At 42.8% G+C, this 18,168-nt stretch overlaps 2 protein-coding genes across 4 annotated transcripts in view; one reads left to right on the top strand and one right to left on the bottom strand.

Moving 5' to 3' along the window:
* Positions 1–18,168, top strand: part of LOC123519409 — a 401,725-nt gene that overhangs the window by 22,188 nt on the left and 361,369 nt on the right. The gene's annotated exons all lie outside the window — the stretch shown is intronic.
* Positions 4,859–18,168, bottom strand: part of LOC123519408 (glycine receptor subunit alphaZ1-like) — a 580,495-nt gene continuing 567,185 nt past the window's right edge. For 2 of the 3 annotated variants that reach the window (XM_045280690.1, XM_045280689.1), the window contains exons 10-12: positions 10,628–10,893; positions 10,275–10,283; positions 4,859–10,105 (exon numbers count right to left, since the gene is read on the bottom strand). In XM_045280690.1, the coding sequence (XP_045136625.1) occupies positions 9,926–10,105; positions 10,275–10,283; positions 10,628–10,893 (455 nt within the window). In that variant the 3' untranslated portion in view covers positions 4,859–9,925. The remainder of the gene's footprint in view (positions 10,106–10,274; positions 10,284–10,627; positions 10,894–18,168) is intronic. The other variant, XM_045280691.1, reaches the window with a different exon arrangement.

Here is an 18,168-nt window from a genome sequence, read left to right as displayed (position 1 = left end):
TTCTGTTTCTTCGCTTTCTTTTTCTCCTCCTTTTTCTTTCTTTCGTTTTTTCTCTCCTTGTTTGCATTCTCTTCTTTTGTTTCCCTCTGGCTTTTCCTTCATCTCTTTCGTTTTCTCTTTTTGTTTGTATTCTTTCCTTTTCTTTCGTCTTGTCTTTGCTTTCATCTCTTAGTTCCACAAGTGTCATTCACCACTCTGCTCACCACCTCCTTTCATTCACCAGTTACAGTGAAGCCTTCCAGTAGCAACACTCCGTCACACAACACGACAGCAACACACCTCTCAGTATCTTGACGCTTTGCAGATGGGCGAAGGTCAGAACAACGCAACACTAGTGGATCTTAGCATAAAAATCACATTTACATCCAAAACTACTTCACTACACGTCTTTATCCACGAGAATTACCTCTTATCGACTTCTTCTCCGCCTGCTTCGCCTCCTTCACCAACCTCGTCACTGTTTTTTTAGCCTTTAGTTCCCTGGGGCGTGTTTCTCTTGAAGGTGTGGAAGCTGGAGGGCCGGGGAGGGGTGGGAAGGGGAGGGGTGGTGAGGGACTAAGGGACAGGCAGGGGTGGGTCGGGGTGGGTTAGGTGGACTGGGTGACGTGTTGGGTTATCCTTTTAAAGCGACTTAAAGACCGAACTGTTCACACGTTTAGCCTTTTAACCTGTATACTCTCTCTCTCTCTCTCTCTCTCTCTCTCTCTCTCTCTCTCTGTAATGCTTTCTTGTTTTTATTTTTTACTTTATTTTCAGTTTTGTAACCCGGTTTTTTTCGTCTTGTTCTTTCGTTTTCTTTTCTTCGTTCTGTGTATGTCTCTATAATTGTTTTCCTGTCTTTTTTCTTTTTCTGTGTTCTTGTTTTATTTGTAGTTTTCGTTTTAGGTCTTTTTGTTTGTTCTCTTCCTTTTCTCATCCATCCGTTTCATGCTTCTTCATTTATCGGTATTCCTCTCCTTTCTTCTTTTTTGTTCTTCGTCCTTTTATCCTTCCTTATTTTCTTCCTTCATTTTAGTTCGTGTCCTCTTCCTTTTTACTTAAATTGTTGTGTTTTCTTCTCTTTTCTCTTCCTTTTCTTTCTTCCTTTATTTTCTCATCTTTCCTGTACTTCATATTACTTTGATTTTTGTTACATTTATTTTTTTTTCTCTTTAAAATATACTTTCGTTCCCTTCCTCCACTTTTCCTTTTCTTTAACTTACTACTACTACTACTACTACTACTACTACTACTACTACTACTACTACTACTACTACTACGACATTTTTCCCTTGATGCTTACCTTAACAATATCCTTTCATCTCTTTTCTCCATCTCTCCTTTCCTTACCTACTTACCTCCTGCCCTTCTCTGCCTCCCATCTCGCCCCTCCTTCCCTCTGATCCTTACTGCCAAAAGCCACACTCGCCCTAAATCCATAGTGCTCAGGAAAGAGGCGGCGAGGTCCTTCAGGTTAGTTATTTATGAAAGTCCACCCATACACCTTGAAAGCCTCTATGTGTTGTTGGTGTACTTGTGGTGGTGGAGATGGTGGTGGTGGTGGTGTTGTTTTTTTTTTCGTGTATCTAGTTGCAGTTGTTGTTGTTCTTCTTGTTTTTATGTCAATTTGTTTTCATTTACTAAGTTCTTTTCATAGTTTTTTTTTCATATGTCAGTACTGCTACTATTAAGACAACGGCTAATACTTCTTCTACCACTACTACTGTTACTACTGCTACTGCTGTTCCTAATACCACTGCTGTTACTGCTACTGCTAATCCCTAACCAATTTTGTAACTTTTATTTTTGTACTCATGGCTTTGTATTGAGTTCTGCGGTTCAGGAAACACAGGGCCAACGTCATATTCTCTCTTCTCTGTAATGCCCTTGCTAATTAGAATGAGATCTGCATTGCTCTGAATGTTACTGAAAAGTGACTATAGCATTGTCTGTAGCCTGTAGTGTGTCGAGTAGCTCTGCAGCCTGGAACAGATCAAATTAACTCACTTTTCCTCTTCTGAATCCATGCAATCTTCTGTTATTGTGCAGTGCTATATGGGTCAACAAAGAACAACCAAAAAGAAAAGATAAGTTGTTTTTTTGTTGTTGTTATTTAGAGAGAGAAGTTATAATAATAATAAAGTTTGTATTTAGACTGTAAGAATTAGTTAAGGCGTGAGAAACCCATCTAACAGAATAACAGAATGTACTTTGTTTAGTTCTATTGAAAGAAATTGAAGAAGTTGTTAGCATGGGCTCTGATAAATGGGAAACAGGAGATTGATTTTGTTATCTTGAGCCTCCAGAACTATGAGACACAAAACAATAATTGCTTAGAATATTGTAGGTGTTTATGGGAGAAATAGTTCAGCAGTGGAAGAGTTAATTAACGCTGCAGGTGAGGCAAGGTCTGCAATGGTGATGGGCGTGACAGGAGTGTTTTGTGTTTGTGTGTGTGTGTGAGTGTGAGAGAGGGGATGGAATATGGAGAGACAAGTAGATAGGTACTGGAGAAGATGGAGTGTATCTATGTGGAAGGGCACCGATCATTGCTACATTTGACGTATTGGACACCTATTGAAGAGGCGGGACGTGTATTGGTGGCGTACATAACCAGTAAATAGCAGTGGTGGACAGGCAGTGGAGGGGCAGGACGTGTGTGCGTGTGCGTGTGTGGAAGTTGGAGACAGTGGGAGAGATGACACACGACTACAACATTATAGGTGAATACAAGGCAGTCAGTCATTGCTTTATTGAATTATACATACAATTCTCATGGATAAGTAACCAATACAGAACCTACAATAGTTTCCTCTTCAATAAAATGACAGTAGAATATATAACCTCTTGTAAGTGCATGTTTTGAAATGACCTAATTAAAAAAAAAGAGCTATTAATTATTAGAGGATAAAAGAGCTTGTTGGCGCCGTATTCGTGAAGTTTATTGGAAGGGAAATACAAAAAGTGTCCAATGAGGAGCCGCCTTGAGAGTGGGAACCAATTGTAGGTCAGGTCAACTCAGGTCAGTGTTTGGTACGTGTTGGCCGCGGCAGAAAGATAAACGGACGCTGTGGTGGTGTTACGATGTGCGCTGTGGTGTTGTGTGGTGTTGCTGTGGTGTTTTTTGTGTTGAGTGTTGCGGGTAAACGTGTTCTGTGTTGAGTTTTTCGGTGTTTATGTTTGTTTATATTAATGTGTTGTTGTTACTGTTTTTGTTGGTGTTATTGTTGTTGTCGTTTATTACTGTTTGTTTTGGTTGATGTTCTATTTTTTTTTCTATTGATGTGATTTTTGTTTTAGTTTTTCTTTATGTTTTGTGGTGGTGTGTTGAATTTGAGAAGATGTTGGAATGCAAGTATAGTCTGTAATTTATGTGTGCATCAGTTGTATTAGTAATAGTAGTGGTAACAGTAGTTAATCCCTCAGTACCATGACGCGTTTTCATATCTATTCTACTAACTATTTGGTGATTTTATACAGTTTCAGATACTTATGTTAGAATAGTTGAGACCCCGGCCATTAATCTTCTGACTTCCATAAACTCTTCTTAATGCAAATAAAAACGTCTAATCATACTCGATAATCAAAGTAAAAATGCGTCTCAGTATTGAAGAGGTTAAAACACGTAATTTTTGTTGTGTGTTGTGTTCCATTTGTTGATGAAACACTATTACTAATTTTATAACAAGGCAGGAAGGATGTTGTTTGCGTGGTGATGAATGAGGGAGCTCACCTGTCACCACACACACCTGTCTGTCTGTCTGTCTGTCTGTCTGTCTGTTTGTCGCCTCGTGTCTGTCATCATCCTCTACCATGCCAGTCACGGAGGGAGAAAGAGGAGAGAGGAAGGAGGGGAGAGCTGGACAGGGGGACGCTGAATATAGGCAATGTCAGCGAGCACCAGGGCTGGATAACACTAACTGCCTTCCTGCCGTTGCCCAATTTTAGCCTAAAGGAGAACAAGGGCGCGAGTCAGGTGTTTGTCAGGCTGTGCTGCGCTACCCGAGACTGCGCCAGTATTAAGAGACAGCTTGGCATGGCATTTATGAAGCTTTCTTTTTTTGAGATTGGAATTTACAAGGAATGAATTAAGTCTGTTTATATTTCAATTACTATAATTTTTTCTATTTACTCTTTTTATGGAGGAGAACCAAGATAGAGTTTGTTTTAGCTTGGCATGGCATTTTTTAAGGTTTTTGTTTTTGATATCGGAAGTTTCAAGGAATGAGTTATTTCTATTTATATTTTTACTTTCTATAATTTTTCTTATTTATTCTTTTTATGGAAGAAGACCAAGAGAGATAGTGTTTGGTTAGCGTAGCATTTTTTGAAGCCAACTTAGCATTTTTTTGAAGATTTTTGCTTTTGATATTGAAAGATATAGACATTGAATTATGTTTATTTATATTTACTATGATTTTTCTTATTCTTTCTATAGAGGAGGTCAAAGAGAGATCATTCTAGGTTTGCATGGCCTTTTTTTAGGGTTTGTTTTTGATATTGGAAGTTACAAGAAATTAATCAGCTCTATTTATGTCTTGACTTGCTTTATCTTTTCTTATCTTTTCTTTTGATGGAAGAGGACAGAGAGAGATATATATATATATATATATATATATATATATATATATATATATATATATATATATATATATATATATATATATATATATATATATATATATATATATATATATAGAGAGAGAGAGAGAGAGAGAGAGAGAGAGAGAGAGAGAGAGAGAGAGAGAGAGAGTTTTAGGTTGGCATAGCATTTTTTAAGCCAACCTAGCATTTTTTGAGGCCAATCTAGCATTTTTTAAGCCAACCTAGAATGTTTTGAAGCCAGCCTAGCATTTTTTGAAGCCAACCTAGCATTTCATGAAACGAACCTAGCATTTTTTGAAGCCAATCTAGCATTTTTTGAAGCCAATCTAGCATTTTTTGAAGCCAATCTAGCATTTTTAAAGCCAACCTAGCATTTTTGAAGCCAATCTAGCATTTTTTGAAGCCAACCTAGCATTTTTAAAGCCAACCTAGCATTTTTTGAAGCCAATCTAGCATTTTTTGAAGCCAACCTAGCATTTTTTGAAGCCAACCTAGCATTTTTTAAGCCAACCTAGTATTTTTTTTTAAGCCAACCTAGCATGTTTTGAAGTCAACCTAGTATTTTTTTGAAGTCAACCTAGTATTTTTTGAAGCCAACCTAGCATGTTTTGAAGCCAACCTAGCATTTTATGAAGACTTTTGCTTTTGATATTGGAAGTTACAGAGAACGAATTATATTTATTTATAGCTTTACTTATTATTTTCTCATTTACCCTTCTTATGGAGGAAGTTCGAGAGAAAGTTTTAGGTTGGTTTAACAATTTTTTAAGGTTTTGTTTTGATATCGGGAGTCAAAAGGAACGAATTATCTTTGTTATTTATATATATTTACTTATTGTGCTTCTTTTTATATAATTTTCATGGAGAAGTAAGATTGATTAAGACCGAGAGAGAGAGAGATAGTTCTGGTTGGCTTGGCATTTCTTTAAAGGTTCTGTTTTAATATCGTGAGTTACAAGAAGTCAATTATTTTTGCTGTTTTTACTTATTGTGATTCTTTTTATATATATTCTATAGTGAAGTAAGGTTGATTAGGACCGAGAGAGAGATAATTCAGATTGGTATGGTATTTTTTTAAGGTTCTGTTTTGCTATCGGGAATTACAGAGAGCGAATTGTTTGTTTATATTTTTACTCCTGATTTCTTTTTTCCTATGAGGGAAGAGTGAGGTTGATTGGAACTGAGTTACTGCGTTTTCTTTTAGATGAATTAATAACTTCTTTGTCTTTATTTTAGCAGGGTTTCAGTACGACTTATTTCCGGCGAAGGGGGGAGTTATTGTCTTTACTTGAGTAGTCTTTGTTTTGGTACTATTGACTACCGTTCGCCTCGTTCAATGAAAAAAATAAATAAAACACGAACTTCAGAGAGAGAGAGGGAGGAAAAAGAGGTCAGGTAAGGTCACACCACGTCAGGATTTGCTTTGTGTGTGTGTATGTGTGGTGTGTGTGTGTGTGTGTGTGTGTGTGTGTGTGTGTGTGTGTGTGTGTGTGTGTGTGTGTGTGTGTGTGTGTGTGTGTGTGTGTGTGTGTGTTTAAGTGCACATTTGTTATCATCAATCATTAGCGTCTGTTTTTTCAAGTTTTCAATAGTTTCTTTTCATGACAAAGGACTGTTACTATAGTTTTGTACTCCTGAAGCCGTGAGAGACGTCGAGTGTTGGATGCGAGAGAGAAAGAGAGGGAGAGGGAGCGAGAATAGCGTTAGTAATACTGCAGTAGTGTACGTACGTGTGTATAAGTATATATATATAAAGCGCTGAATGACATAATACCCCACCAAGGTAAGCGTGGGTGTTGATCTATTCGTAGTACACAGCGTCTGGGTGTGAGAGGATCGCGGGGCAGGTGCGTAGACGAAATACAGGGTCAGGAATTCTGTACAGAACGTATGGGAAACAGGAGATAAGTCACGGGGTGGTCAGTCGCCCTACCTACGTTTGGTGTCGGTTATATTAGGTTAGGTTAGATAAGGTCGTGTTCTGTAAGGTTAGGTAACTTTACGTAGTCACACCTCTCCTTATCTAATCAAATACAATGTTAGTAAACCTGACTTAATGTAACCCATGCCAAGTGCAGCTGTGGCGGCTGATTCTGACGCGACCTAAAACAGGAGAGAAGGAAAAACCAGGCGGTGAGAAAATAGTCTACGATAGGAAGCGCCATAGAATTATCATTATTATTGGTTGATAACACAGAGCAACTCTACACTGCCTCGTCTACGATGCATTAATAGCAACTGAGGAACGAGTGGCTTGTTGGGCGACAGCGGCCAAAACGAGGAGTGAGGTGAACCGTGGGGCGACTACTGCTACACCTGTCTAAACGAAGGGAACCAGGGTCAAGATTAGTTCCATTATTGAAAATTTGATAAAAACTGCATTTGGATTCTACTATGTAACGTTTCGATGGAATCCAGACGAGGTGGCCTGGAGGGTACTGGGCTTACGGGACGGGGCGGGGCGGGGCGGGGCAGGTGCGTGAGGGAGGGCACCCCTGTGGTATGCCGGGGCTGCCTTGCAAAGTTGCGTATACACTAGCCATCCTGTCTGCCTGTGTGCTGGGGATCAGGGGAAGCGAGAAGAATTTGTGAGTGTTTGGTGAGTGCGTCATTAGAGTGGCCAGCGGATTTTCTCCCCTCTGTCAGTCATTTTTCAGCTTTACTTTTAAGACTGTAATGAAATGAACGCGGAGTGCTGGCCGCGGCGAGCCCCAGGCATGGCAGGAAGGCGCTCCCTCACCAGAGGCTGCGGGCCGCCCACACAGGTACTCACAGCCCGCCCGTCACACCCGCGCCGTGCCGTGAGGGTGTTGATTGGTGAGTTGGTGTGTTTCACGCGAACTTCACCGCTACCCGATGCCGCAACACCCGCTGCTCATTGCCTGAGTCTTGGGGCATAAGAGATCATGCTTTATCTGCTGCCTGTTGTGTGTTGTTCCCTTTGTTTGTGCAGCGGTGAGCGGCGACTCGCGCTGTGCTTGCGGTGACGCTTTCTATACACGAGAAGGAAACCAACCGCAAGGCTTTGACGGAGCTCCTGATACACGTTGGGGGAGAGTTATTGTCACGTGACAGACAGCTGCGTTTCGCCCTTCAGTGTGTTTGTTTCTCCGTGCGGACTCCGTGGCGGCGCAGCGGGAGTGGCAGCGGGCGGCGGAGGAGCGGGAGTAAGGGTGCAGGCAGGCCGCCGGAATCCGCGTTACTAAAGGGGCTATTACACGGGGCGTCTTTCCTTGAACCGTCCAGTGAGCGGGTCAGCATTCCGGTGCAGGCGTCGGGAATCGTGACGTCACGCCCGTGACCGCGTGTCCACCAGGTGATGGCACACTGCGGAGCGTGACCTTTGACATTATGGTGTTGTTCATAACATGGTGCGGGTCCAAGCACACCCGGTGGTTGACGTGCTGCTTGATTGATTTTAATACAGATTGTTTTGTACAGTGTGACGCTTGTTCCAGGATGCAATAATTGATTACACAACGGTGTCCATGTTTCTGCGTGCCGGTGAACAGTATCTATAGATCAGCGGCGTGGCTATTCGCACGTAACCTAGGCGCCTCTGGGCAAGGCTTAGTGCCTTAGTCCTTGACGTGCACGCCACATTACGTTCCCATCTTGCGGGAATCTGTCGCCGTTTCTCCTGTCATCGGTAATGTTTCCCTAGACGTGTTGAAGGAAGTTGTGGGTCGTGTGGTAGCGCCTCAAGCGGTGACTATGTACAACACCCTCTGCAGGGTATCACTGGGCAGGCGCGGCGGGGCGAGTGGACGGGCACGTGAACGACTGACTGACTGTCCTCTTTAGAATGTAGAATATTATGTACAGCAGTGCTCTGTCCAGCCTGGCCCCGCTGGCCATGCCCCCGGTGCAAGTACTGCCAAAATGATCTTATCACGTTTAGTGAAAATAGATTATTCAAAATAATTAGTCTAACAGTTTCTCTCCAGGTAATGAGGATCCTCAGAATGCACCACGCAGCGCGCCGCCCAAGTCACGCCGCGGGAACTTCTTTGAGCGGGCGGCGTGTGGGAAGCCGCTCCTGGGAGGGCGTGGCGGTGTAGCGGTGTACATGCTCGGTCTGGCTACTTTGTTGAGTTGGGCATCATGTGGAGCGTCGCGTCCACCGCTGGACCGCTGAGGCTGCTAGTCTTCCTTCCGCCGGGGCTGCGACTACCACACAACCAGCGGGGAGCCGCGTGCGTCCACCGCCTGCCGAGAAATGCCTAATTGTGATTCTGTCGTGGCCCGGCGAGCCTGGCGTCATGCCGCTGGCCGGCGCCCGACACACGTGCAGCACCACGGACACCCACGCCTTGGGACGACACACACACCGTCACCATTACAGTATAGTTAATGTACATAGATTTGTGTATAATATATTTTGATGTTTATGTATTATGCATCAAATATTTTACAACATTGCGGGAATTATGCACAGTATGTGTATGTTTGCTCCTAACACGTATGCATATATATGTGTGTATAATACTGTAAGTGTTTCGACACATACATGCATACAAGCGTATCAGTCTGGCTCTTGTCAGGGGTGTTGAGAGAGTTTGGGGCGTGGCGGAGCGATTCTTGCTTATGCTAAATCTGACATGAATAATAAAGCTTATGTATAGTGTGCCGGGAGCCGCGGGGCGGGGACAGCAGGGACGCGGTGGCCAGGTGTGGCGGGCCGTCACCTCGCGGCTGTCGCAGCTTCACCACCATTGCTGCCACGCCAAGCCCTGCCCGCCGGGGCCCGCACCACCGCCGGGCTTGCTGTCCCCGGCTCGGGCCGCCGTACCTTAACGCTAACAAATAGTCCATATAATACTTGTCTCCATCACACATGTAAATCTGTGGGAGCGGAGACAGAAACGCGCACCAGAGATAAGAAGATCCAGGAGGCAGATTCAGTGACGTATTTTTATACAAAAATATCTATGAATCTAGAATAAGACTGCAGTTGCTTTCGTGACCCGGGCTCGCCCACCTGCGGTTCCCTCCGCGTGGGGGCTGCCTGCCTCACTAGGTCTCTTGCCGTCCTCCAGGATCTCCGCGAGCCGCAGCATCACATTGAAGTATTTACTCAGTATTCATTGCCACTCAGCCACAAAAGCCTCAGCAAATCACAGTTCATACCCGTGCAGCCACAGGTATGCCTTCCACCACCTCACCTCCGTCCCGCGGGTGTGGCCTCGCACACCGCCGCTGCGAGACTCTCACGCCGGGAATCACAACCCGCAAACTTGACCCGATATTTTGTTTTGGAAGCGAAGAGTTAGAATTGAAATTTTCTTCTTTTCCGAGTCATTGACATTGAAGAGAAGGAGATGAAGGTGAGGAAGAGGACCTAGAGCATGTAGTAGCACCAGTAAAAGATGTTGAAGAGGCCAAAGAGGAGAGGAAAGAGGCCGCGGCAATACTCGTCGATCTGCCGAGCCTTGATCTTGTTGGATTGCTTGAAGGCTCGCACGATCTGGGCCGTGACCTGCGCGGGGTCCTCTTGGCACGGGGAGGAGCCGCCCTTCAGCTGTCACACAGAGGGAGAGGCTGTGTTAGTGACGTGTGTCTTATAACACCTTCAGGATTGAGTTTGGTGCTTTATTATGAACAATGTTAGAGCTAAAGTGTTATATTCAGTGTTCACTTATATGTATATCAATGATCACTAAGCTGATGACTTAATGCAGGTATCTTACATGGATATCCTATTTGGCATGAAAAGAAAAAACAGGAAAAATTAGCGGTACTTAAAAATAATGTTAAAAATATTCATAAATGCTAATTAAGCCTCGGGTAAAAGAATACTTACAGAGGCAAGACAAGAAAGAAAGGCCTGCGAGGGCACGAAACATTACTACACTGACAAAAACAAGCATTTAAGCCAAAAATTCCTAGTAGGACGTGTAAATGGTTACAAAAAAGCTTCAGAGATAAGACAAAGTTACGAAAGTTTTAAAAAGCTGTGCGATACTTATACGCTACAAAAAAGACTTCAGAGGAGGAAAACTTGTCAAGGAAATTAATAGAAAAGTGTGTTAGGGGGCCATACAGTGTCTGAGCTTCCTCCAGGAGGGTTGCTGCCCGGGGTGGTGACCACTGCCCCGCCGCTGCCCGCCTGGCTGATCTTGACCTCCGTGTTGCTAGCCATGGCGCTGGGGGACTTCTGGGGCGTGGGGAAGCCGGTGCCGAGGTTGGGGAAGCGGTCAGCCAGACAGATGCCGTTAGAGCCTCCCCTCAGACGGAGCTCCATCTGAGGACGCCGACGCCACAGGTAGTTGACGAAGGTGAACTCCAGCAGGGCGCAGAACACGAAGGCTGGCAGGGAGGAGGGAAGGGAGAGAAATTTTAATAAGGGAGAATGGTCCTCATTACCAAGCTAACCTTTTCCTCTATACTCAATCAGGGAACAGTCATCTCTGAGTTTTGTGAATCAGTACATTAATATTCTATAATTTACTTTTCGTGCTGCTCCACCATCGCTGCAGCCGTCACTGTCCGCCGTCGTGACTACATAGTGAGGAGCGTTCTTTCTTACCATGACTCATTCTGCCTCTTTGTATGGAGCAACGAAGGCACCAACTCATAAAGCCCAACAAACAAATCTGGTGCTCTTTGTTTATCCTTTGTGTTTGTTTACCGACACCACCACCACCACCACCACCACCATCACCACCACTACCACCACGACCACCATCACCACCACTACCACCACCACCACAACTGCTACTATAAAATATACATGATCTACAAACACATGAATAATTAGATCCAGGAAATAACCATAAATAGTTAAAAGAACCAAAGGGAACGAATCCTACGTACGCTTTACGCTTCCAAAATATATCATTCAGAGGTGGAAGTTTTAATGTCTTACGAGCGCTGGCGTGGAAGTGGCGCCGTGAGGGACGAGTGGAGGCGAGCGGAAGGAGGGAAAGGTGGCAGGTGGCTTGTGGTGGATGGCTGGGCATGTCTCGCACAGGTGGAGGGCAGAAAACTAACCTTGGAAGCTTTATCTCTCTAGCAGGTCAACATGGCTACAGAGAAAGTGCTGGAAGAGAGAAACACACACACACACACACACACACACACCTCATTATTTATCACTTCATCCATACAGTTCTCCTTTTCCCCATTTCTCTTTCCGTCCCTCTTCCAGTTTCTCCCTTCCCAACTCCCTGTGGAAGCCTGTGTTCTAAGCTCAGGGCACTTCGGAACCTTACCCTGCCTGGCGTGATTTCCCCGGTGGGCGCTTTTCCCCGTCAGTTGTTTTGGGGGGTGAAGGGGGGAACGTCCACATCACTGAGTCAAATTGTCCCCCGTGTCCTCCTTTGTTTGTTCTCGTGTGTGTGTGTGTGTGTGTGTGTGTGTGTGTGTGTGTGTGTGTGTGTGTGTCTACGTTCATTCCAGCTACAAGGTTCCTTTCCCTCAAATCATTACACCCGTTCCTTGATAAATTTGGTTTAGTTTGGTTGCTTGTTTAGTTTGGATTAGGTTAGGTTAGTTAAGTTAGGATAGGTTTGGTTTGGTTAGGTTGCTTTGGTTCTTGGTTAGGTTAGGTTAGAATAGGTTAATTTCGGTTAGGTAGGGATTAGGTTTCGTTGGATTGGGTTGTGTTGGGTTCTGTTGGGGTGAAATGGGTGAAGTTACGTTCGGCTAGGTTAGATTAAGTTAAGTCACGTTAGGTTAAGTTAGGTTAGGTTAAATTAGGAGAATATTTCGAGATGAATGATTTTGTGTGAGAATATCGTGGAGGATGCTTTCTTAGTGTGTGTGTGTGTGTGTGTGTGTGTGTGTGTGTGTGTGTGTGTGTGTGTGTGTGTGTGCAGGTAAGCATCCTCCACCTGGCCAAGCCGTCTCTCGAAGGTGGTCCTGTCAACACAAACTTTCTCATTCGGCAAACTTAAGCACCATTGTATTGCCACGACGTCTGAGTCTGAGTTGCCGCCCGCCGCCCACCACCAGCCACCCGCCGCCCGCCAAGTTCCCTAAGTGTGCTGCCTCGTGTATAGCTGGAAGCCTCTTTGTCGTCCTTCTTATGACTTCGAGAATATCAATGAAAATGTTTTAACACCTGTTTTGTCTTCCGTATACGTGTGTGTGTGTGTGTGTGTGTGTGTGTGTGTGTGTGTGTGTCCTCCTCCTCCTCCTCCTCCTCCTCCTCCTCCTCCTCCTCCTCCTCCTCCTCCTCCTCCTCCTCCTCCTCCTCCTCCTCCTCCTCCTCCTCCTCCTCCTCCTCCTCCTTCTCCTCCTCCCCATCTTCTCTTTCCTCCTCTACAATGGTGTCACTCGCTTTACATCTGACATTGTAGTTTAATCCTGTAATTGTCTAACACATTTACTGGTGTTTGTCCATCCTTTGTGGTCCTTTGTGTCTTTATGTGCTCCCCCCTACACTTAATCCAATATTCCCTTGTTGCTTCACCACCACGACCACCCCAGCCACTCTCAAAACACTACACACACATACATGTTTTAGGCACTAGATTGGAGCACCCTTTGTCCTTGTTTTTACTCCACGTGCAGGTAATTCAACTCCACAAACGCTTTTAAAAGATACGCTCGGTTCGGCCTTTACTGTATGCGTCTGTGAATATTAAACACCACCTCTCTAGTAAAGCTGGTAGAAACTTGAGGCGAATATGGTCTAGGAGGGAAAGAAGAAAGAGAGACACACACACACACACACATACGGGGAAGGGAAGCTGCGTCCTGGAACAAAACAATTGGCAAAGGTGCAACATAGTATTGTCTCACGAAATTCTCTTGTTTAGTTTGAGAAAAAAAAGTATTATTTTACCGGGGTTGGTTGACGTGGTGGGTTTCTGGGAACAATGTAAAGCCGCAGTGTAAATAGCAGACTAGTAAAGGAGTGAATAAAGGAGACAGCACAAGGGAAGAAAAAGGAATATGTTTGTAAGTGGAAGAAAAATAAAAACAAACTGCAAAACTCGTTAAAAGGAAAAATAAAGAAAAGAATGAAATGAAGAAAGAAAGAATGAAAAGCCAAATAACAGAATAATGAAGAAATAAATATAGAAGATAACACAAAGGTAAATAAAGTAAATGTGTTAGAAAGAGGAAAAGAGTTCAAGAGAAATGTAAAACTCGCTTAAGGAAAAGTAGAAAAGAGAACGGAATGAAGAAAGAAAGAATGAGAAATCGTAGTGTAAATAACAGAATGATAAAGGCTAAATAAAGGAGATAATACAAGGGAAAATAAAGTAATGTGTTAATAAGTGGGAAAGAGGTAAAGAGAAAATATAAAACTGTAAAGGAAAGAGAGAAAAAAAGAACGGAATGAAGAAAATAATGAAAAGCCATAGTATAAAGTAATAATAATAATAGACTAAATAAAAAGATGACACAGGGTTAAATAAAGCAATATGGTAGTATGTGGGGAAAAAAGTAAAGAAAATGTAAAACTCGCTAAAAGAAAGATAAAAAAAATAAAATGAAGAATGAAGAAAAGAAAACGAAAAGAGGCAAATAAAGATAACACAAGGGAAAATAAAAGCAACATGTTGGTAAGTGGCGAAGGAAATAGATAGATAAAGAAAGAAAATGGAAACTCACTTAAAGATCCAAAAGAAAATGGAATGTGGGAAAAAAATAGGAAGAATGAGAATAATGAAACGATTTATTTTTCTTTTCTTTTTTTTTTTTTTGCGTTGGTGAGGATGTTAAGTTGAGATGTTAAGTTATTCTGCTGCGTTTATATGAGAAGTGGAGATAAAGTGGAGGTAATGAGGTAACTTATTTCCATCCATCTTCCCTGTTCTTTCCTCCACGTATGTCCTTGAAACACTGAGGCAAAATGAACGTTTTCTCTCTTTCTCTCTCTCTCTCTCACACAAATTTCCTCTCGTCTTATGATGGCGGTGATGGTGGTGGTGGAGGTGGCAGTGGTGGTGATGGTGGTGGTGGTGATGGTGATGACGTTGGTGGTGAGTGAGAGAAGGAGTAAAAGACAATAAGAGGAAAATTCAAGAGGGAAGAGTGGGAAGGGAAACTAAGAGAGAGAGAGAGAGAGAGAGAGAGAGAGAGAGAGAGAGAGAGAGAGAGAGGTGGATGGCATAAAAGAGAATGGGAGAAAAAAACGAGAGGAAAAGAAGAGTGAAAGAAAGAAAGAAAGAGAGGGATAGTGTAGATGGATGAGTAGGAAGAAGAGGAGAAGGTAGAAGGAGAAGGAAGAAGAGGAGATAATCAAGGGAAGAGGAAAAGTGAAGAAGAAGGAGAAAGTAAGAAGAATAGGAAGAATAAGAAAGTAGAAGGAAGAGCAGAAGGAAGAGAGGAGGAATAGGAGGAGGAGAGAGAAGGAAGAGGAAAATGTATAAGAAAGAGAAGAGGAATAAGAGGAAGGAAGAATAGGAAGAGGAGAAAGAAGAAGGCAAAGCAAGAGGAAGAGAGGAGAAATAGGAGGATAATGAAGGAAGGAGAAAAAGTAGAAGGAAGAGCAAAAAGAGAGAAGGAATAAGAGGAGGGGAAGTATAGGAATACATAGGAATACATAGGAAAGACGAGTGACAGGAGGCCTTGCGACCTATAACGAGGTCACTCGTTTACTAAACTACACGTACAGAAGCTACATACTTAGTAGGAGGTAAGGATAGAACAGATGAAGCTCCTCCCCACCCACCAATCCCTCCGGCGTCACCCGGCAGGAAATAAGACGAAAAATACACCCCGACTGTTGAGAAGGACAATCGGGGAAATTTACACAGGAAAGATGGGAAAAAGAGAGTACTAATGGAACTACTACTATCGCTAAGAAAAAGAGGTATCTAGTGTAACTACTACTATCGCTAAAAGGAAAAAAAAAATTATCGGAAACCATTTTCTTTATAAAACTTGTCTAATTTACTTTTGAACGTAGCTACCGTGTTAACTTGGACGACGGACGCTGGCAGCTTGTTCCAGTGTTCAACTATTCTTACGTTAAAAAAGTTTCTTCGCAAATCAGTATTAAATCGCTGTCCTTTAAGCTTCAAGCCGTTATTTCTCGTTACTGATTGCGAAAGCTCAAAAAGATTTTCATAATCGATCTTATCTATATTTTTAAGTATTTTAAACGTTTGAATGAGGTCACCTCGGATGCGACGATCTCTGAGGGAGAACATGTCTAGTCTTTTGAGACGTTCTTCATATGACAGGCCACGTATTCCGGGGATTAGTTTCGTTGCTCGTCTTTGAACGCTCTCTAATTTATTTATGTCTTTTTGATAACATGGAGACCAGAACTGAACCGCATATTCCAAATGTGGTCTCACTAATGACGTATAGAGACGCGTTATGACTTCAGGTGTTTTATAGTCAAAATTACGCGCGATAAATCCTAAAACAGTGTTAGCTTTACGACTAGCGGCCGAACACTGTGCAGCACATTTTAAGTCATTTGTTATGAGTACTCCCAGGTCCTTTTCTTCAGTGACTTTATTTAAGTTACGTCCATGTAATTTGTAATTATTTTTCACATTGTTTAGGCCGATATGCATTACTTTGCACTTATCTGCATTAAAATTTAATAGCCATTTGTCGCTCCAACTACTAAGGTTGTCTAAATCCCGCTGGATGGCATCACAATCGTCTCTTGTGCGTACTTTGCTACCTAGTTTAGTGTCATCGGCGAATTTTGATATTTTTGATACGATGCCACAGTCTAAATCATTTATGTATATTAAAAAGAGCATTGGACCCAAAACTGAACCCTGGGGAACACCACTCGTAACTTGAAGCCAGTCGGAAGCTTCTCCGTTAATAACAACTCTTTGCTTTCTATTAGTTAGCCAACTATCAATCCATCCACACAACTGCTCTCCCATCCCGTGGGCTTTCAGTTTAATTAAGAGACGTTTGTGTGGGACTGTGTCAAAAGCTTTCCTGAAGTCAAGATAAATTATGTCGGATGGAGCTCTGTCATCATAATTAGAGAAAATATCGTTGAAAAATTCTAGAAGATTCGTTAGGCATGATCTGTTGTTCCTGAAACCATGTTGTGAGTCTAATATCAATTTGTGGCTGTCTAGAAAGGAAATCATTTTGTCTCTAATTATTTTTTCTAATATTTTTATAACTACCGAGGTGAGACTGATGGGCCTATAATTACCAGCATCACTTTTGTTGCCCTTCTTGAATATTGGTGTGACATTAGGAGAAAGTAGAAGGAAAAAGAAGAGGAAGAGAGGAGGAATAAGAGGAGGAGAAAGAAGGAAAGAAAGCAGAAGAAAGAGAAGAGGAATAGAAGGAGAGGAGTGAAGGAAAAGGAGACAGTAGACGTAGAAGGAAGAGCTGGAGGGAGAGAGGAGGAATAGGAGTGCAGGAAGAAAGAGGAGGAAGAGGAGAAGGAATAGAAGGAGGGAATAAAGGAAGGGGAAAAGTAGAAGAAAGAGAAAAAGGAGGAGAGTGAAGGAAGAGAAGGAGGAAGCGGAGGAGACAAGTCACGAGCGTCTCCCTGCCAGGCATCACGGTGACTGAGATTCCCTTGGCTACCCCACTCACTCTCTCTCACCTCGACTTCATATTTTCCACAGCCAGAGTTTATGTCTTTTTGATGCTAATACCGAAAATACTCTCTCTCTCTCTCTCTCTCTCTCTCTCTCTCTCTCTCTCTCTCTCTCTCTCTCTCTCTCTCTCTCTCTGCCTTGTTTTCTTGCTTTTCAATATTTTTCTTCTCCTGGTTGTTTTATATTTATTAAAGTTAGTCGATCTGTTTTTAGTTATCGTTATAAAATGTCTATATAATCTGGTTTTCTTTAATTTTTTTTTTGTGTTCTATTCTGTATGCACATTTAAAAGCTATTCTTGTGTAGTGTCCTCCTTCTCTTCCTCTTCCTCCTCCTCCTCCTCCTCCTCCTCCTCCTCCTCCTCCTCCTCCTCTTCTTCTTTTTTTTTTTCTTCTTTTTCTTTTTCTTCTTTTTCTTCTTCTTCTTCTTCTTCTTCTTCTTCTTCTCCACCTCCTCCTCCTTTGCTGTATGACTTTCTTTGTATTCTTTTACATTCTTCTCAGTCTCCTTTGTTGTTTGCACTTCTTTTGTATTCCTTTTGTATTCTTCTTAGTTTCTTCCTTTTTTCTTTCTCTTTTTTTCTCCTCCTCTTCTTTCTTTTCCTATTCCTTTTCCTTTCCCTTCTTCTTAGTCTTATCATCCTTCTCTTTCTCCTTTTTTTCTCCTCATCCTTCTTATTTTCCTTCTTTCCTTTTTCAGTTTGTTCCTTCCTTTTTTTCTCCTTTTCTCCTTCTTCTTCCTCTCCTTCTTCTTCTTTTCCTTTTTCCTTCATAGTCAGATCCTCTTCCTTCTCTTTCTCCTTTTATCCTCCTATTTTTTCCTTTTCCCTTTTAGTCTCTTCCTACTTCCTCTCTTTCTCTTTTCCTCCCCCCCCTTTCTTCCTCCTCCTCCGTGGTGTGGGGATGCAGGAGGCGTGTGTATGTCTTTCCCACGCACTTCGCAGGGCGCCGCTACACCTGTGGAGACGTACGCTGTTAGGCAAATTAGCATAACAAGGCAGGTTATAATTCCCGGCCCGCGGCGAGATGGCCCTTTGTCGGTGTGCTTACGAGGCTCGCTTGTTCCCACTCAACTCGTTTCGTCTCTGCTT

This window comes from Portunus trituberculatus, chromosome 45 (genome assembly GCF_017591435.1).
Source record: "Portunus trituberculatus isolate SZX2019 chromosome 45, ASM1759143v1, whole genome shotgun sequence".
Lineage (NCBI taxonomy): Eukaryota > Metazoa > Arthropoda > Malacostraca > Decapoda > Portunidae > Portunus > Portunus trituberculatus.
This window is presented reverse-complemented; position numbering and strand designations above follow the sequence as displayed.